The sequence below is a fragment of the Natrix helvetica genome (genome assembly GCF_964273705.1).
Source record: "Natrix helvetica genome assembly, chromosome: 14".
Classification (NCBI taxonomy): Eukaryota; Metazoa; Chordata; class Lepidosauria; order Squamata; family Natricidae; genus Natrix; species Natrix helvetica.
Genome location: NC_138564.1, coordinates 2,505,938 through 2,526,799, shown reverse-complemented (window position 1 = coordinate 2,526,799; position 20,862 = coordinate 2,505,938). Strand labels below are relative to the sequence as shown.

At 46.5% G+C, this 20,862-nt stretch overlaps 1 protein-coding gene across 1 annotated transcript; it reads left to right on the top strand.

Moving 5' to 3' along the window:
* The first annotated feature begins 5,876 nt into the window (after window positions 1-5,876).
* On the top strand, window positions 5,877-16,442 carry DGCR6 (DiGeorge syndrome critical region gene 6). Its single transcript, XM_081966557.1, has 5 exons — window positions 5,877-6,062; window positions 11,289-11,449; window positions 12,863-12,963; window positions 13,126-13,266; window positions 16,017-16,442. The coding sequence occupies exons 1-5, from the start codon at window positions 5,899-5,901 to the stop codon at window positions 16,086-16,088; spliced, it is 639 nt and encodes a 212-aa protein (XP_081822683.1). The 5' UTR covers window positions 5,877-5,898; the 3' UTR covers window positions 16,089-16,442.
* Window positions 16,443-20,862: the final 4,420 nt, after the last annotated feature.

The following is a 20,862-nucleotide window of genomic DNA, read 5'->3' as shown; positions in this document are numbered from 1 at the left end:
CTCCGGCCTGGGGGAGGGGGCCTTGTGGGGGGTTGGGGCAGGGAGGGGTCTGAGACTGGGACAGTCAGCCAGGACTCAGCAGACTTTTATTGGAGGAGGGGTGGCTGCATTCCCCTCTGGGAAGCCTCTTGCCCCTGAAAGTGGGAGGCAGGCTTCACTTTGGGGGGGAATCCCTGGGAAGCGAGGGCAGATTCTGCAGGAAGATTTTTTTGGGGGGGAGTACAGGGGCTGCTGCCGGATCACCTGTGGGCTGCAATCAGAACAGACCTGATTTGGGCCAGTGGTGGAATTCAATTTTTTTTACTACCGGTTCTGTGGGCGTGGCAGGGGAAGGATATGCCATTGTCACCCCATTCCGGGAGGGGGGGGAGGATGCTGCAAAATCTCCACTCCCACCCCACTCTGGGGCCAGCCAGAGGTGGCATTTGCCAGTTCTCCAAACTACTCAAAATTTCCACTACCAGTTCTCCAGAAGCTGCTGGATTTCACCCCTGGATGGGACCCTTCCCAGGAGCCAAGCAGTGGGCTGTGTTCCCCAGGCAGCTAAGCTGCCTCTGATCCCTCTCCTGGAATAGCCGATGCCACAGCCTCCATCCTCCTCTTGGGAGCTGCGGGGGGGGGGGGGGGGCAGCAGTGAGGAGGCTTTGAATGGCTCCATCTGGTGCTTCCTCAAATAAAAGGATGGTATTTCTAGCTTCTGCCTCATCTTTGGACTTCTGTTCCTGGTGACCCATTTGCCTCCCCCAGGTCCATCTTCCCCTCCTTCAGGCAGAGGGGCTCAGGATGAATTCAGCCGCTGACTCCATCATGGACAACTGGCCAGAAAGAAGCCGGTCTCCTCTCCTTGGATTTCTCAGGCGGGTTTCCTGAGGGTCTCTTTGTGCAAGGACTAACGGGGGGGGGGGCAACCTGCTCCAGCCCTCAAGGCAGCTTGGGTTCTTGGCCTCCTAGGAGAACCTTCTGTCTTGAAGTCAGAGCTACAGTAGTGGCCAAAACTGTGGAAACCTTTTGGGGAAAGTGTACAGTAATTTTGAGGTTTGATGGTTGATAATAACACCACTTTTTTTTAATAGTACCATAAAATTATATATCAATAGAAAGATAATGTAATAATGAATGTAATGCACTAACTTTTATGAAGGATTTGTTATTAGACTAACAATTATAAAGAAAAAAAAGTGAAACGTAGAAAAAAATGAGATATACAAAAATTATCACCATAGAAAAAACAAGCTATACAAAATTTATCGCTATGTCAGTTAATACTTAAGTTGGGTAACCTTTAACATGAATTACGCCCTTACAACGTCTTCCCATGGAGTGAAATAAGTCTTTTAGCTCTGCAGCTGTCATAATGTGAAACCAAGATGGAATACTTGCTTCTATTAACTAGGTTTTATTGCTGGCTATATTTGGCTATATCTTTTCAAAAAATACAGATACGTGAACAAATTTTGTTGCATTACATTCTTGATTAAATTATCTTTCCAATGATATATAATTTTATGGTACTACTCCAAAAGAAGTGGTGAGCCATCAAACCTCAAAAATACACTTTTCCCAAAAGGTTTCCACAATTTTGGCCACTACTGTAGGTCTCTTCAGTCCAGTTCTCCTGCTGTCTTCTGCCTTCTGCTGTCCTCCAGAATTATCCCCAAAATTGCTATTCTTATCAGGACAATACATCTGGAAGACACCTCACTGGGGAAAGCTAACTATGGCTTGTGGGTAGGTTGGTTGCTGGCCCATTAATTTCCTGTAATTCTCCAAAAGAACCTTGTGCTAGGAGATTATGGGAAATTTCAAAGAGCAACTAAGGTTCTCCCCACCCTAAAAGTGTTTCCAGCTTGGATAAAGCCACCTTAAGGCCATACCTGAAATGCTGCATCCAGTTTTGGTCACCACATTAGAAAAAAGGGTGTTGAGAGTTTGGAAAAAGTGCAGAGAGGAGCAACTAGGATGATTGACGGCCTGGAGACTAAAACATGAAGAACAGTTGCAGGAACTAGGTATGTTTAGAGAAAAGAAGGACCAGGGGGGACGTGTATTCCAGTATATGAGGGGTTGCCACAAAGAGGAGGCCATCAAATTATTCTCAAAAAGCATCAGAGGGCAGGACAACAAACAATGGATGGAAACTAATCAAGGAGAGAAGAATCCTAGAACTAATAAATTTCCTGACAGAACAATTAACCAGTGGAACCACTTGCCTCCAGGAGTTGTGAATGCGCCAACACTGGAGAGTGTTAAGAAGAGAGAGGACAACAATTTCTCTGGAATGGTATAGGGGCAATGATGGCGAACCTTTTCGGCACCAAGTGCCCAAACATGCATGTGTGCGCACTGGAGCCCCAAAGATCAGCTGGCTGGTGTGCACATGCCTGTTTTGGGGGGCGTTTTCAGCCCAAAAAACGGTCCAGAAATGGCCCGAAAAACAGCCTGTTTTTTTACCGTTTTCCAGCATTCCGGCACCTGCAAAGACCAGCTAGCCGGCTTGTGCTGGAAACCAGAAAAACAGCTGGGGACAGCGCACATGCCCACAGAGAGGGATCTGGGTGCCACCTCTGGCATGCATACCAAAGGTTCATCATCACGGGTATACGTTTTCTTGCCTGAGCAGGGGGTTGGACTAGAAAACCTCCAAGGTCCCTTCCAGCTCTATTCTGATTGATATATGAAGAACAGTTGCAGGAATATGTATATGTCTAGTCCTAACCCTAACCCTTCCAGGAAGAAGACCTGGAAGAGGTCTTCTTAGTCCAGGGGTGTCCAAACTTGGCAACTTTAAGACTTGTGGACTTCAACTCCCAGAATTCTGGGAGTTGAAGTCCACAAGTCTTAAAGTTGCCAAGTTTGGACACCCCTGTCTTAGTCTATTCAATCTATCATCTCTCAATCTCTATCTCTCTCTCCTCTCTCCCCCCCCTCTCTCTCCTATGATGTCTCTGTTTCAGGAACATTGAGGGAAGGCATCGAAGTGGGGAATTAATAAAACAAGATTACAGCCATACATAAAAAGTTTGACTGCATAGCTGTGGACTCCATCTTGACTTTTTTGACCAACTCCCTGTGCTCCTTCTCTTTTTATAGGCGACATTGATCAGAGTTTTGAAATATGCCGCAGACCATTTTGCAGACACGCGTCTCTCTTAATCATGGTTTGTGGCAGAAAGTGCCCCCCCGCCTTCCTGTTAAAGTACAGGTGTCAGTGTCGTTGGGCTTTTCAGCTGGCAAAGGACACTGCAGCTCCTCGGCCAATGGGCAGCTGGGTGTTTAAGGAAAGGAATCTGTTGTGAATTTAGGCAACCCTATGGAGCTTCTGTAAATTGAACGATACTGGCGATGCCAGGCCAAAAATGGGAACTCCATATAGCACTTAGCACTTGTATACCGCTTCAAGTGCTTTACAGCCAATTGCCCCCAATAGTCAGCCTCTTGCCCCCAACAATCCGGGTCCTCATTTTACCCAACTCGGAAGGATGGAAGGCTGAGTCAACCTTGAGCCTGGTGAGGTTCGAACTGCCAAATTGTAGGCAGACGGCAGTCAGCAGAAGTAGCCTGCAGTACTGCACTCTAACCACTGCACCAACGTGGCTGCATAAAATCAAACCACAATACAAGGAATGATATACGTCCATGGAAATTCAGGGTCAGGAGCTTTTCAAAAGGCAACTGGACGTTGCCTGGTTTTTTTCCCCTTGAAGACATTTCGCTTCTCATCCAAGAAGCTTTTTCAGTTCTGAAGAAGTGAGAACTGAAGATGCTTCTTGGATGAGAAGCGAAATGTCTTCAAGGGGAAAAACAAACAAACAAAGGAACTCCAGTTACCTTTAGAAAAGCACTTTTTGGACGAGGAACAATATAATTTAAAAACCAGTCCAACGATAAACAATTAACGAGACGGATTTTCCTGTAGTGCATAATCACCAAAAGACATCCAGAAAAACTGGCTCTTACCTACCCTCACTTTTATTGACACCAGTGTGCTTCTAATCTGCCATAGCCAACGTTCTCTGGATGATTTAAATGTCATTAAAACCTTTGCATTTCTTTTTGGAAAAGGAAAGAGCAGGCGTTTGGGCACAACACTGACATGATATGACTTGGGAAGAAGAACTTATCTCCAGCTCTTGACCTCAAACTGCGGTAAATGAGCAGAAATGCCAGGGAGAAGGCGGCAGCTTCCTCTGGCTGGTTAAGTTGCTGGGAGAATTGCAATAGCACTTTCAATAGCACTTACTGTATTTTTCGGAGTATACGACGCACCTTCCCCACACCCACCCCAAAGAGGTGAAAATCTTGGTGCATATTACACACTGAATACAGCATTTTTGGCATCCCGAAACCCTGCCCTGGAAAAATGGACGCACAGAGGGTTTGGGAGGCCTGTAGATTGCTCCTGGGGGCTGGGGAGGGCAAAAACGAGTGAAAACAGGCCCATTTTTCACAAAAATGGGGGTGTTCTTGCCCTCCCCAGCCCCTAGGAGCATTCCGTAGGCCTCCCAAACCCTCTGCACACCCTGTTTTTGCAAAATAAACCAGGCCCGTTTTTATGGGGAAAAAAACCACACGTCACATTTTTGCCTTCCCCGGGCCTCCTGGAGCACTTTGCAGGCCTCCCAAAAGCTCTGCATTCCCTGTTTTTCACACACACCCCAAAAAAATGTGCAGAGGGTTTGGGAGGCCTGCAAAGTGCTCCTAAGGGCTGGGGAGGGCAAAAGCCTTTTAAAAAATTTTTACCTCTTCCAAATCTTGGTGCATTTTATACTCCGGTGCATCTTATAGTCTTGAAAATATGGTATATACCAGTGCTTTTTAAAGCCCTCTCTAAGCGGTTTACAGAGTCAACCCATTGCCCTCAACAATCTGGGTCCTCATTTTACCCACCTTGGAAGGAGGGAAGGATGAGTCAACCTTGAGCCTGGTAAGATTTGAACTGCCAAATTGCAGGCAGCTGGCAGGCAGCTGAAGTAGCCTGCAGCACTGCACTCTTAACCACTTTAACAACTATCTCGCTTCCCAACATGACATTTTGTGTTTCCATTGTGGCTGTTAAGTCCAAAATTGAAATTTAGCATTTATTATCTAGAAAAGCTTCTGGGACAGTTTCCAAACTTGGGAACTTTTAAGACTTGTGGACTTCAACTCCCAGAATTCCCTGGCTGGCTGGCTGGGGAATTCTGGGAGTTGGAAGTCCACAAGTCTTAAAGTTCCCAAGTTTGATGACCTCTGATCTAAGTGGAGAGATTGCAGAGGAGGGGATTACAAGACAGTAAGCTATGCTGGCTGGAGAATGCTGGGAGTTGAAGTCCACAAGTCTTAAAGTTCCCAAGTTTGCACACCCCTGCGTTAGACTGCCTACTATTGACCTCACCCCATTCCTAAGATGTCTGCAAGGGGCGTGCATAAGCCAACCGTCCCTGTCCCCATTGATTCGCACCCATTTCCCGTGTTCCTATTTATGTTTATCCTTATACCGGTTGTCTTTTAACATGCTTGACCAAGAATTAGAAATAAAATAAAATAAGCTCTTCCGAGCAGGAGGCTGGGGTTGGGGGAGGAGGGGGCGGCGACGGGATTTTGCATCCTTGTAAGCCACCGCAAGGGAATCCGAGCCCGGGACGGGGATGCGCGATGCCTGCAGCAGATCCAGGTGGCATCCAGCGAAGCGCAGGCTGGACGCCGGCAGAGAGGAGCGAAACGGGCGCCGGAGGGGCAGCAGCCGAGGCAAGGGAAGGAAGCCCCCGGGGGGAGAGGAAGGGTCTTTCTCGGGGCGCCCCGCAAAGCGGAGGAAGACCCCTCCCCTTTTGGCTCCGCGGAGGGGGAGGGGCGAGGGGAGGGGCGTCTGCAGGCTCCCGCGAGAAGCCGCCGCCGCGCTCCTCCCCGCCCCCGCCGCCCATGGAGCGCTTCGTCTTCCCGGAGGGCGAGGCGGGCGGGACCCCTGCCGGAGGAGGAGGAAGAGGAGGAGGGGGCGGCTTGGTCATCGACCGTCCGACTCGGCAGCAGGCGCGGCACTACCAGCTGCTCTCGGAGCTGCAGGCGCTGGTGAAGGAGCTGCCCAGGTGGGGCGGGGGGCGCAGGAGGAGGAGGAGGAGGAAGGGGCTTCCCGCAGGGCAGCCGGGTCCAGCCCCCTCCCCCCCACACCGCCGGGGTTCCCCCGCAACGTCCGAGGGAGGGGGCAGAGGGACACACCCGGAAGTCACAAGGGGGGGGCTTGGTTTGGGGGGGGCGCATCATGGGGTGGGGGGGTTTCATGCCCTTTTGGAGATCAGCCGTTGGCATTCAGGGCTCCGAAAGGGGGGAAGCAAATTTAAGGAAGGTCAGCTTTTATATATGTGTGTGTATGCGTATAAGTATGTGTGTATGTGTATATATTTGTGTGTGTGTGTGTGTGTGTGTGTATACACACACACATATATATATAAGAGAAACAATTATAAATAAAATTATATATATGTATATGTATGTGTGTGTATATATGCATACATATATATATATACACATATACACACATATACATACATACATACATACATACATACATACATACATACATACATACATACAAAATCCCAGTAAGGGTATGGCTAGCTGATGAGAGCTAAATAGCTTGAAATAGATCTATACTAGTCTCCCTTTATTTATTTATCAGCACAAATACAACACAAACATAGCAAAGGCAACATTAAAAATAAAAATATGGTTTTCTGCCTGGATGGTCTTCTGTAGTAAGCCGAAGGACAGAAAGGGGGAGTAGTGAGCTCCCTCTCATATTTGGGCATACCAGGGGTTGTAACACAAATACATACATACATCATACATACATACATACATCATACATACATACATACATACATACATACATACATATATATACCTTACACGGGAAAAGACCCGAATACAACAAAACCAGCATATGTGTGTGTGTGTGTGTGTGTGTGTGTGTGTTATATTTGTACTGATAAATAAAGGGAGACTAGTATAGATCTATTTCGAGCTAATTAGCTCTCATCAGCTAGCCATACCCTTACTGGGATATGTATATATACATATATATATGTATTTGTGTTACAACCCCTGGTATGTCAGCACAAATATATATATATATACAACACAAATATAAAAAGGCAACATTAAAAATAAAAATATGGTTTTCTGCCTGCATGGTCTTCTGTGATGAGCCGAAGGACAGAAAGAGGGAGTAGTGACCTTCCTCCCATATTTAGGCATACCAGGGGTTGTAACACAAATACACACATACATACATACATCATACATACATACATACATACATACATACATACATACATACATACATACATACATACATACCTTACACGGGAAAAGACCCAAATACAACAAAACCAGCATATATATATATATATATGTAAGGTAAGGGTATGGCTAGCTGATGAGAGCTAATTAGCTCGAAATAGATGTATACTAGTCTCCCTTTATTTATTTATCAGTACAAATATAACATATATACGTGTGTGTGTGTGTGTGTGTTTGTGTGTGTGTTATATTTGTACTGATAAATAAATAAAGGGAGACTAGTATAAATCTATTTCGAGCTAATTAGCTCTCATCAGCTAGCCATACCCTTACTGGGATATAAACATATATATATGTATTTGTGTATATATATATATTTCTTTCTTTAACATTCAATTGTTTCGTGGACAGTGTATTTGTCTGGGTCAATATATTTTGCATACAATTGTGACGATAATATTATTGAAATATACATAAATCATACTTAAAAGGGCAAGAGATGATGGAGAGACATAGAATATTTTTTAGCATGGTGCTCACTCTAAAAAGTGTTAGAAAAAAGTAGAAATTGGGAAAATAATATTATATATACTGGAATATAATAGAACATATTGAGATTACTATGTATACACAAATGTTAGAAGTTGAAAAAGTATGATTATGTTTGTTTAAATGATAAACTTTTGGAAGGCCTAACGCCCCCTTTTCCAGAAAAGCTCTTCGCCCCCTTTGTCTCCCCTTCCCCATCTTCCTTTCCTCCTCGCCTCCCCATCCTCTTTTTAACCTTCTCTTTCCCCCACTCACCTACCCTGATTCTGACCCTCTCACCCTCCCCTTCAGCCTGTCCCTCACCCTCTCGCCCTCACCCCCCATCCTAAATCCAACCCAAACTCTCACCCTCACTCACCCCTCTGAGGGCAGGTAACAGAAGGAGGGAAGCTTCCCCAGAGTCCATTAGCCCCATTTAAAGGTTGCTTATCTCCAGGAAGGCACCTTCACTCTGATAACTGACAGTAACTGACACTTTTAGCCTGCAGGAATGAGGTCATAAAGCCATCAGAATTCCCAAGGAGATGACCAGCCTCCTCCTATCAGGGTGCACCTGCTCCTCCACCTTTGTGACCTATCCCCCTTGCCACACAAAGGTCTCTAGGAAGCTACCAAACCCATCACTAAACTTGCCTACTTGTCATTTTTTGCAAGGTAGCCATTAGTGTTAAGTAATCAAGCTCCCCGTTAGGAGAGCGAGTATGCAGAGAAGCGTAATGAGAGTGATATGGAATAACACGCACAAACCAGCATACAGAGACACTGAATAGTATAAAAATATAGTAGTTTACTGTGTAGAAATATAGAGGTATTCAGAATCCAAGTCATACACGGTTCAGTAATTCAGTTATCAAAATAGTCAGTCTAGCACACAAAATATAGCTAACAGTAGCAAATCACAATACCTCACAATACATTGACCAGCGTCTAACAAAACAGAGAGCTAACAGCCATTCTGGCTCCCTCTTATGACTGCTTGAGGTAACAAACCAATTACATCTCTTAAGCATTTAAAGTAACAGTAAAGTAATCATAGCTTATATACGTTGCCAAGCCAAGCCTTGGGATACATCCCTAACAATTAGCACTTTGGATGTGGATTTGGACGCCTCTTGTTATAAAAGCTCTCCTAAACTCCCCTGAGCAGCTCAATGGTCTTCTGTTTGCTTTCTAAGGTCAGGGGTTGGAAGCAGACTTAACTGTTTAGGGAAGACCTTGAAATAGATTTAGAACAGGAACAGGAACAGGAATAGAGCTGGAAGGGACCTTGGAGGTCTTCTAGTCCAGCTCCCTGCTCAAGTAGGAGAACCTATACATTTCAGACAAGCGACTGCCCAGTTTCTTCTTAAAAAGCTCCAGTGATGGAGTGCCCATGATTTCTGGAGGCAACTTCTGTTCCACTGATTAATTGTCCTTACTGTTAGGAAGTTTCTCCTTAATTCCAGGTTGCTTCTCTCTTTGATTAATTTCCAACCATTGCTTCTTGTTCTGCCTTCAGGTGCTTTGGAGAATAATTTGAGCCCCTTTTCTTTGTGGCAGCCCCTCAAATACTTTAATGCTGCTATCATGTCCCCCCTAGTCCTTCTTTTCTCTAGACTGGCCATACCCAAATCCTGCAGCCGTTCTTCATATGGTTTAATCTACTGGCCCCTATTTGTCTCATTGGCCAACAAGAACTGAGTCTAACAGATCTCACTGATTTTAGTGGCACAGTGTTGACAAACTTTCAATCCTGTCCATTGTCTAGAAAGACCAATAGATTTTAAACCAATGTTATTCAGCCTGTCCCATTTAGACCCATTACAATATATACTCTGTATTGTTTTCTGATGAACGGTGGGAAAACCTTTTAAATGTTTTACTTTCTTCTCCCACTTTGAAGTCTCTGTCTTGCGCATATGCCTCCGTCACCTTATTTAGTCAGCAAAGTTCCTTCTGTTTTCCCCGTCCAAGAGGAAGGAGCCATAAAGCAGGGGAGAAATGACAGTGGAGATGGAATACGGAGGGCAGATAAAACTGCATGCGGTGAAGAATGAGAACTAGCCTAGGGGGATCAATCTGCTTGTGTGCATCACCGACAAGAGGGTCTCCTGCTTGAGCAGGGGGTTGGACTAGAAGACCTCCAAGGTTCCTTCCCATTCAGTTATTCAGTTATTCCTTTATTCCATTCTCTTTAAAGGGTGTGAAGGCTTGCAAATAAGAGCTGGGAGGAGCAGGCTTCAGCCCAATACAAAATGGCAGTGGGAGGCTAAGTGCAGAAGCCTCCCCCAGGCTGTACTCTGTTTGCAGGGGTACAGTGTATTTTTGTGCATGCACACAGCCGCGGGCTCTGTTGGACTTGGGTGAAAACTTGCTTGTGGAAACCCAGCTGACAAGGAGCTTTCAACATTTTTGAGCCAACAAGGGATTTGATCCAGGTGCATCCAAACTCCTGTTGCAGTCCTTAAAGGCAAGCAAGCAGCCTTGCGCTTGGGAGAAAGTGGCCAATTTACTGGCCTCTTTTCATGGTTTCCATGGTTGAGCTTCTGTGGTTGAGTTTCCATCAGTGGTGGGTTCCGGATGGTTGCAATGGGATCCAGAACCCAGCACTGATGGAAACCATTTGAATGCGCACAGCATGCGCGCGCAGTGCACACATTACTTCCTTACCTCTTCCGATGCCTCTGCGAGCTTCCGCAGCGCTCCAGCTGCTCGGAGAAGCATCGCGCAGACGCCGTGTGCTCTGGCGTGTGCGCAGAAGCACCAAAGAGCTCAAATACAGGTAAGGAGCTCAGGCGGGCGGGTGGGCCCTCTGGAGCACTGTACCGGAACGGTACCCGGTGCTCCAGGTAGGCACTGGTACGCCTGTACTGGGGCGTACCGCCTGCAACAAACCACTGGTTTCCATGGTTGAGTTTCCGTGGTTGAGTTTCTGTGGTTGAGTTCTCATGGTTGAGTTCTCATGATTGAGTTTCTGTGGTGCGTTTTCATGGTTGAGTTTCTGTGGTTGAGTTCTCATGATTGAGTTTCTGTGGTTGAGTTCTCATGATTGAGTTTCTGTGGTTGAATTTTTGTGGTTGAGTTTCCGTGGCTGAGTTTTCGTAGTTGAGTTTTCATGGTTGAGTTTCCGTGGTTGAGTTTTCATGGTTGTTTCTGTGGTTGAGTTTTCGTGGTTGAGTTTCTGTGGTTGAGTTCTCATGATTGAGTTTCTGTGGTTGAATTTTTGTGGTTGAGTTTCCATGGTTGAGTTTCCGTGGCTGAGTTTTCGTAGTTGAGTTTTCATGGTTGAGTTTCCGTGGTTGAGTTTTCATGGTTGTTTCTGTGGTTGAGTTTTCGTGGTTGAGTTTCCATGGTTGAGTTTCCATGGTTAGGTTTCCGTGGTTGAGTTTCTATGGTTGAGTTTCCGTGGTTGAGTTTTTGTGGTTGAGATGCAATTGCCCTCCCGCTTAGCGCAGTCTTGATGACAAAAACCTTTCCTCCCCCAGTTCTTCTCAACAGAGGCTGTCCTACACCATCCTCAGCGACCTGGCCTTGGCCCTCCTTGACGGAACCGTCTTTGAGATTGTGCAGGGCCTGCTGGACATCCAGCACCTGACGGAGCGAAACCTCTACAACCAGCGGCTCAAACTGCAGACGGAGCATCGAGGCAAGTGAGCTGCTTGCACAAATAGGTCACGCCCACTGAGCCTTTGCACTCACTAGTGAAGGGGCAGGGGTCCTTGGCCAAACTGTGGTTTTCCCCTTCTCCCTTTTTGTGAGTGAAAGGAGATGGCTGGAAGCTCAACCCTCCCCAGGAGAAGGAATGGACTGGCGGTGAGAGCTGGCAGATTACTTCCTCCTGTGGCATCACAATATCACAAGCCACATTTCCTGCATCTCCCAACAGAGGAGAAGGGAAAGTGGGCAGTGGGCAGCAGCAGCCAAAAAAGCTAATACAATCCTGGGTTGTATAAACAGAGGCATGGAATCAAGATCATGGGAAGTGTTAGTGCCGCTTTATAAAACCCTAATAAGACCACACACCTGGAATACTGCAACCAGCTTTGGTCCCTGTACTAAAAAAAAAGATGTTGAGATTTTGGGAAAAGGAGATAATGGTATTCTTCAGATCTCAAAAAGATCTCAAAAAGACACAAGTCAGGATCAAAACATATGTTTTATGAGTCTAGAACAGTTTTTCCTCTACTATAACAATGTTAAGATGGGTGGACTTTAACTCAAGATGTGGTGTAATAAGTGTCATGAAGGCAAAGCCTGACTGACCCTTTGAAAGGCTTTGAAAGGACAGCTGGGCTGTGAAATGAATGACCTGGGAGGCAAAGGGTGTAAGGTACCATATTTTTGGAGTATAAGACGCACCTTTCCCCCCCCCAAAAAAGAGGGTGAAAATCTGGGTGTGTCTTATACACTGAATACAGCATTTTTGGCCTCCTGAAACCCCGCCCCCTTCACAAAAATGGATGTGCAGAAGGTTTGGGAGGCCTGCAAAGCGGTCCTGGGGGGCTGGGGAGGGCAAAAATGAGTGAAGAAGGGGCCGTTTTTTGCTCATTTTTGCCCCCAGCCACCAGGAGCCCTCTACAAACCTCCCGAAGCCTATGCATGCCTTGTTTTCTTGCAAAAAACGTGCTGGTTTTTTGCTCGTTTTTTGGGGGCGGGGGAGCCCCCAGGAGCATTTTGCAGCCTCTCAAGCTCTCTGCATGCCCTGCTTTTCACAAAAAATGAGGGCGTGCAGAGGGTTTGGGAGGCCTGCAGAATGCAAAAACGTTTTTTAAAAAACTACCTCTTCAAAATCCTGGTGCATCTTATACGGTGTGTCTTACACTCCAAAAAATATGGTGCTTGTTTGGGAAGCTTTGTGTAGATTCCTGCACTGAAGGGGGCTTGGACCTGAAGTCTGCAGCGGAGAAGCTCTTCTCTCGTCCTTGAAGGCAAGCAGCTTCAGCTCCCTGTGCTGGGCCATGAGCACAGCGGAGTAGCCAGCAGAGGCTGAGTCTGTTGGGCAGGTGGTGGGCTGCATTTTGGGGACCTCACTCCGTTTTCCTCCTTCCTTTCTCACCAGCCCTGAAGCAGGAGACCTTCCGCAAACACAAGGAAGACCAGCAAAGCTGCCAGCCGCACAACCTGCCCCTTCTGAAGGCTGCTCAGCAGCGAGAGACGGAGGTAAAGGCAGCAGGAGCAACAGTCAGAGTAACCTTGGTGGGGGTGACGGTGGGATGCAGAGCTCCCTTCCCACTCGGCCCGTGGTTTGAAGCATCGTTCAAAGCGCCCATTGCTCTTCATGGTCCTTCTTCTTTTGCCTTTTGGGGTTCCTCCTCTGCTCAGGCGGTGGAGCAGCGAATCCATACGGAGCTGCGGATGATGGACGAGAAAATAGTCCTGGAGCTGGATCAGAAAGTGGTGGACCAGCAAAGCACCTTGGAGAAAGCAGGGGTCTCTGGCTTCTACATCACCACCAATCCCCAGGTCTGTTCAGGCTGGGATCCTTTGCCCTCGGCTTCCTTAGAAAGCAAGCAGCAGAGTCTTTGTCTTGGCAAAACCTCTTTTAGTTACACGGCTGTGAATTCCTTTCATTCACAGTCAGCCAGGCTTAGCAATCAGTCTTTCAGAGGAATGTTTATCCACACGAACCTTATCTCCCTCGGAGAGCTGCCAGATAGCTAGTTTCCAAACGCAGGGCAAGGCAACGCTTGGCACAGAGTCTCTTACTGTCACAAAAAGCATTTTCCACTCTTGAAACGACCGAAGGAACGAATTGTTTCCTGCAAAAGCCCCCTCCCCATTCTCTCCTCTTTTGTTTCCTCTGGGAGGGGCCAATCACCTCCAAGGTGTGGCTCTACCCCTAAGTCAACCCTGCTTTCTTAGTTGTTCTTATCTTCTGGCAGCTCTGCGCATGCACACACTGGAAACAGGCTCCAGCTGTTCCTCTGCCTCACTGCTGTCTAGCTCCCTCTCTGCCTCCAACGCAGAGCCCTCGTCTGCCCCAGACTCCAGGACTGGCCCATGTTCCTCCCCAACCTCCACACTGTCCGACTATGCTGCCAGCTCCGCAGGCCGCCAACGGACCACAACAGCTTTGCCCAAAGTTGCGTGCCAACAAGAAGAGCGGGGGACGGGGGAAGATGGGGGTTGCAGATCCCCTGCTCTGGAGGGTAAAGCTGCCCACCCTAGAGGGTATAGCAGGGAGAGATGCAAGGGCCCATCTTCCCCCTCCTGAGATCAAGGAATGGGGGCTCTAGTGGCCCGCCCCCTTGGAAATCGCTTAACAACACCCCCACCAGAGGGTCAGAGCAGCCTGCTAGGAAGAGAGAGAATGGGGGATCTTCTACGGGACCTTTAGAGGGGCACAATCTCTTTACATAGCAGCAACAGAAGGCCCTGCAGGAGAAATCCATGTTTATTTGTAAGCCACCCAAGGGGAGTGCTGCGGTGGCCTAGAGGTGGAGCTCTCGCCTCACAATCAGGAGGCTGTGAGTTCGATCCTAGGTAGAGGCAGATATTTCTCTCTCTGGGCACAATGAGAATATATCTGCTAAACAAAACTCCGCACTGGCAACAGGAAGGGCATCTGGCCATTCAAACACTCACTAGCTCCATTCATTTGCCCAGACTCCACCCTGCAAGGGATTATGGGGTTCTCTCATCCCTCTCCTCTATTCTCCCGAAAACTAGGGAGACCCCTTTCTGAGACACTTCCCCCCCCCTCTCCCCCTTCAGAGACAGATTACATTTATCAGACTAGCAGTTCTTCCCACTCTGGAATTGAGGAGAAACTTCCTAACAGTGAGGACAATTAACCAGTGGAACAGAAGTTGCCTTCAGAAGTTGTGGGAGCTTCATCCCTGGAGGTTTTTAAGAAGAGATTGGAAAAACGTTTGTCCAGAATGGTATACGGCTGTGATGGCAAACCTATGGCACGTCTGCAGCTATATGTGTTGGCATGCGAGCCATCCGATCCAGGGCATAGGCATGTTTGGCCTTGCAGAGGGCCAGGGCGGGAGGCAGTTTTCGCCCTCCCTGGCCTTCAGGAAAGCCTCCAGAACCTGGAGAGGGTGAAAAATGGGCCCATTGGAAACGATCCGGAGGCTTTCCTGGAGCCTGGGGAGGGCGGAAACGGCCTTCCCCACGCCCCCAGAGGAAATACCAAGCTCAGCTTGCAGGCGAGTAGGGCAGTGCACGTGGGGTGGGGAGCATGGGAAGGTTGTGTATGCATGTACATGGGGGGAGGGCGCTTTGCCGGCATCCCCGTGCGCTATTGTGCGCGCGCCCTCGCAATTTTGGCATCCAACAACAAAAAGGTGAACTATCAGTGGTGTAAGGTCTCCTGCTTAAAGACCTCCGGTCCCTTCCAATTCGATTCTGATTGATTGACTACACTCCCTGCCTTCCTCTGCCCCCTCTCCCTCCTTGCCACCTCTTGCATCCAGAGTCCGAGCCGGAGAGACATTTTGAAACTGTCTAGCAGGCTGGATCTACACAGGGATTTGGGCCCTCAGCAGGGAGAGGCTTAAAGTTCCCCTGGGGGTTGTTGTTACTGAGATGTTTGGGGGAGAAGTGGGGGGGGGGCTGAGGCAAGGACTGCTGCTTTCTGAGATGCTAACTGCCCCCATCTCCTCCTCCTCCTCTCCCGATCCCTTCAAGCTTTCATGGCCTGCTAGATGAGTTTCTAATCCAGCGATGGCTAACCTTTTTCTAAAGGCGTGCCAAAATTCTGCACACGCACCCTACTTGCTTGTGTATGCGCGTTGCAAGCACAACTCACTTACCCCATGTGGGAGGGGGGCGTTTTCACACTCCAGAGGCTCTCCTGACGTCTGGGGAGGGCAAAAACGCCCTTCCCCAGCGCCCCCGGACGCCTCCAGAAGGCGGAAATGGATGGTTTCCGAAATTCCAGTTGACCTGTTGGGCCTGTTTTTCACCCTCTTCGGGCTTTCCTGAAGCCTGGGGAGGGCAAAAATGGACTCCCTCCCCTGGCCCTCCGGAAGGCCAAAGATCACCTGGTCGGTGCACGCATGCGTCCCGGAGCCAAGGGCTGCCATGCCAGCAAATATGGCTCAGCATCACAGTTCAAAACTATTGTTTATAGGCAGGATGTGAAAGTGGGTTGGCTTTGCCCTTGCTTCTTGCAAGACCTTTTGCTGACGGGTGGGTGGTTGGAAGAAGTTGGCCGGCTTTTATATTCCTAAGTTAAACATAAACTCTTGTTTCTCTCCCAGGAATTGACGCTCCAAATGAATATGCTGGAGCTCATTCGGAAGTTGCAGCAAAGGGAAATGCAGCCCAGATAACGGTTCCCTCTTGGAGGGGCACAGGACTGTCTCCCACCATGCCTAGCATTCACCCTCCTCGAGGGCCTTGTGGAAAAACGGAGGACGGGTGGGTGGTTTTTATTTCAGAGGTTTGCCCCACGAGAGAGCAGAACAAGGCTGGGGGGCTGGGCAGGCCCAGGGGCTTTCTTGCTGACACCCCTCAAAGGAGCTCAGATCGAGTTTGGTTTTTGGTCTTTCTTAGAACAGAGGTCCTGGGGTTGGTTGGTTTTTTAATAACGTTTGAGGAATTTCCAAAATATCTACAGGTTGATATTTGGAAATTGTAATATAGGGAATACAGGCTGCGAAAAGGCAATAAACACCATTTATTTATTCAGTAGACTTCTATCTCAAACACAAGATCGTGGGTGGCTAACAGTGTTCAAAAGGATAAAAACATATATTAAAAAGTGGAAATCACATAGCAGCTGGGGAAGGGGTGTGGAATTACAGAAGCTACAGTCAACATTCAGCCCAAGCAAGAAAGGGACTCTGTCGTACAGCTGCAGCCCCCGGCTCAAGCCCACTGCCAAGTCTCCAAGGTTTTCGTCTTGGGGAAGGAAGCTTTGGGAGAGGGAACAAGGAGGCCTGTGAATGGGAGTGTTTCTAGAATTTAATTTTTATGATTACGGAAAAGGTTTTTTTTTTAAATTGCTCCCATACATTTACCAATAACATTTATACTTATATGCCACTTCACAGTACTTTGCAGCCCCCTCTCTAAGCTGTTTACAGAGTCAGCCTCTTGCCTCCCAAGAATCTGGGCCCTCATTTTACCTGCCTCAGAAGGATGGAAGGCTGAGTCACCCTCAGGATCAAACTGCTGACAGTGGGCAAAGTTAGCCTACAATACTGCATTCTAACCACTGCATATCATGAATGAATGGGTGGTGGGTAGGTGGAAGGAAAGAAGGAAGGAAGAAAAGGAAGCACAATAGCAATAGCACTTTGACTTGCATACTGCGTTACCGTGTTTTACAGCCCTCTCTAAGTGGTTTACAGAGTCAGCCTCTTGCCCCCAACAATATGGGTCCTCATTTTACCCACCTCGGAAGGATGGAAGGATGAGTCAACCTTGGAACTCCAGGCTGCCGGGCAGAATTAGCCTGCAATCCTGCATTCTGTGCCACCACAGCTCTTTATTTAGTTAATTTGACTCTGCCACGCTTCAACATCAAGATTTGTTAAGGCGGCTTATCCGCCCGCCTTGCGCGCACGTGCTTGGAATGAAGCTCTAAAACCAAAGTCTCCCAGCAGCATCAAAACATGCTAAAGCAGCATCAGTAAGCCCAACTCAAGAGGAAAGCCTTAAATCAGAAAAGCACAAAATTTCCCCAATGTGATGAGAGAGGCGTTAGAAATTCCCCTTTGGCTGTGAACTCTGCAGTTGCCTTCCAAAACGGACCCTGCTTGGGTCACCCTATCCAGCTTGTTTAGTGGTGGTGTTGAATGGTGAAAAGGCCCCTGGGAATTGCACAAATCATCCTCTAGAACAGGGGTGTCCAAACTTGGAAACTTTAAGACTTGTGGACTTCAACTCCCAGAATTTGGGGAGTTGAAGTCCACAAGTCTTAAAGTTTCCAAGTTTGGACACCCCTGCTCTAGAACAAGGGTCCCCAACCCCCTGGCCTTCAGCTATTCGGAACCAAATACAGTAGAACCTCTGGTCACCAACCCTTCTGACCACGACCAAATCTGGTTCCAACCAAAAAATGCACAGTTTTTTTTTTCCTATGAGCGATTTCCCCTTCCGTGCCCATTTTTTTTTAAGCGCCAAATTTCCAAAATTAGGTTCAGGTGACGACCAAATCAGGTTGCGACCAAAGTTATGGAATGAATTATGGTCATGACCACAGGTTCTACTGTATATATTAAATCCCCCGCCCCCGCCCCAAGCGGTCCAAACATTTGTGAAGAATAGAATGGAATAGAGGAGAGCAAAACAGAGCAGAGTATAACAGAACAATACAATTTTTTATTAGCCAAGTATGATTGGACACAAGGAATTTCTCTCCGGTGCATAAACTCACAGTGTGTATACAACCTACAAGCAATATGTCATAGATCATAAATCATAATTACAAGCATTAATCATAAGCTACAAACAAAGATTGATAAACCGTAAGAAAACAATAGGAAGCTAGGAAAGATGAGAAATGAGACAGTGCGGTAGGAATAAAGTGTTTAGCAGAGTGATGGCATTGGGGGGACGGGACTGTCCTTGTGTCTAGTTGTTTTGGGGTGCAATGCCCTATAGCAGCGCACTAAGTGGAAATAGATCGTGTCCGGGATGTGAGGTTTCTGTAGATATTTTCACAGCCCTCTTTCTAATTCATGCAGTACACTGGTCCTCAATGGAAGGCAGGCTGGTTGCTTGTTTTTCTGCAGTTCTAATTTATCCTCTGAAGTCTGTGTTTGACCTGTTTGGTTGCAGAGCCAAACCAGACAGTTATGGAGGTGCAGAAGAGAGACTCAATAATTCCTCTGTAGAACTGTTAGCAGCAGCTCCTTGGGCAGTCTGAACTTTCTGAGTTGACGCAGGAAAAACATTATTTTCCTTTTTAATGATGGTTCTAATGTGCAGCATCCATTTCAAGTCCTGGGAGATTATAGAATGCAAAAGGACTCTACTGCCAATACTGTGCTATTAAAAACTGTAACGGAATAAAATAGGAGCTATTGGTACTGGCAGTTATTGCTAGGAATACAGCTTGTTTAGAGGGAATGAATGATTTCATATTGCTTGACCCAGCCTGTATTATCAAGAAATGATAGAAAATACAAATTTGTGAGGAAGGTTAAATGCAATGGAAAGGAAAAGGACTTAAAAAATTATATACTTTGTGGGCTTTGCCCGATTAAATATTTTAATTGATAAGTTTTTTTTAACAGAACACATGCCTAGGATTTGTTTTGTGGGAAGCCCCCGCCCTCCCCTGAATGAAATATTTTGGGAAATATAAAAAATATATATTTAAAAAGGCAGACTATTATATTTCCCTAAAGGAGAAATGGAGAAACGTGCTTTTAGAGGCAGAAAGCACGCCCCAGTCTTTCTTAATAGCCCACAGCAGATGCCAGCACTTAAGGAGATAAAGAGCTTATTGAAAAAAGGAAGCCAACTATCTAGATGGCTCTTATTCATACGCAAAGCAAATGCTGCAGGCAGAAGTTGATGCAAGGCAGGCTATTTTGAAACTCCTTGCAGCAAAGTTTGACAGCTAACAGAAGGAGAATGGTGGGATTAGTACAGCAGCCCCTCACCCAAGGTCCAGCACAGGAGCAAAGCCATTAGCTACAATAGGAATTGCCTAACACCCTTTCATTGCACAACAAAAATTGCAGCATTTCAGAACCTGTATAAAAATCCTGGCACTTATCTAACGGTTCAGCTCACCCAGAACCACAAACCCTGGTGGTTCTGTTCACTAATAAATGGACTTTCTTTTCCACTCAGCCTCCAGCCTCCATGTTGTTTCCAATGTCTTTCTCCCCGCTTGGAACTGAACCAGATGGATTTTTCTTTCCAACAGTTTTCTAAAGCCACGTTTTTCATACAAAAATAGTGTTTTAATTTGTACTATATGAAAATCCTGAACGTGTGTGCCCACTGCAAACCCAACTTAAAAATTGCTATTGGGCAGCTCTAAAAGCATAGCAAGTCCTTTGATCCAAGTACTGTAGGAACTCTGAAATTTAAAGCAACAAGTTTACTTAAGGAAATTAAAGTTTGAAAGATTGAAAGTGGGATAATTAGGTAATACTGCAACCATTGTTATTAAATTGGATAACCATGCATTTAGAATACACAAATGATTGCTAAATCATGTAGCATTGGATTTTAAGAAATACTAAATGTTGCTCATTATTCTAAAGCCAAGTTAGTCCTACCGAAAAAGATTTCTGGAAGTGGCTGCATTCCTCAACAGCTATTTAAAAATAGTTTAACAGTTATTCTTAAACTGGCAAGGTAACAAATTTGAACAGACTTTCCATGTGTTTGGTTTGGTCAAGCCCAATGGAAATTCTCGCATGGTTAGAGGTGAACTAATGTTGGGGGAGGAAATTGAGTTTTAAAAATGTGAATATGCTGCTAAATTATATTCCAGAAATCTGGAATTCATCTATCTGAGAAGCCTTGAATATATGGTGCTTGAACTTAGGGGAAAAAGGGAGGATAGATGATGGCAGATTCGCTAAAAGAAAATCCTCCATTCTCCCTCTGAATTGGCTCTGTATGATGGAAGAGGCCCAGCTGGACAAAATAAGTTTTTTTAAATTATCTATTTATTCATTATTAGATTTGTGTGCTGCCTATATCATCTGGGTAGTTCCAGAGGGCCTTGGTTTAATTTGCTACTTCAAAATTGACTGTAATTACTTCCATACCCAGGAGTCTGTTTTTGGTACTGCAAAATTTATAATTGCAGTAGAATTTACAATTCTATTTTGTTCTCTTTAAAAAAAAAGCCCCCAAAAGCCAATGCAATCCTAAATTGCATTAACAGGGTTACAATCAAGATCAAGTGAGGTTCTAATAGTTATAAAGCCCTAGGAAGACCACACCTAGAATCCTGCATCCAATTTTGGTCTCCACGATGTAAAAAAGATGTTGAGACTCTAGAAAGAGTGCAGAGAAGAGCAACCAGGATGATGAGAGGACTGGAGGCTAAAACACATGAACAATTGCAGGAACTGGGCATGGCTAGTCTAGTGAAGAGAAGGGCCAGGGAGACTTCCAATATTTGAGGGA

Bases quoted from the DNA above. Each gene is read 5' to 3' on its own strand.
- DGCR6 (XM_081966557.1), top strand. From the start codon at position 5,899: ATGGAGCGCTTCGTCTTCCCGGAGGGCGAGGCGGGCGGGACCCCTGCC. The intron at 6,063-11,288 runs GTGGGGCGGGGG...TTCCTCCCCCAG, and splicing joins CTGGTGAAGGAGCTGCCCAG to TTCTTCTCAACAGAGGCTGT. The intron at 13,267-16,016 runs GTCTGTTCAGGC...TTTCTCTCCCAG, and splicing joins ACATCACCACCAATCCCCAG to GAATTGACGCTCCAAATGAA.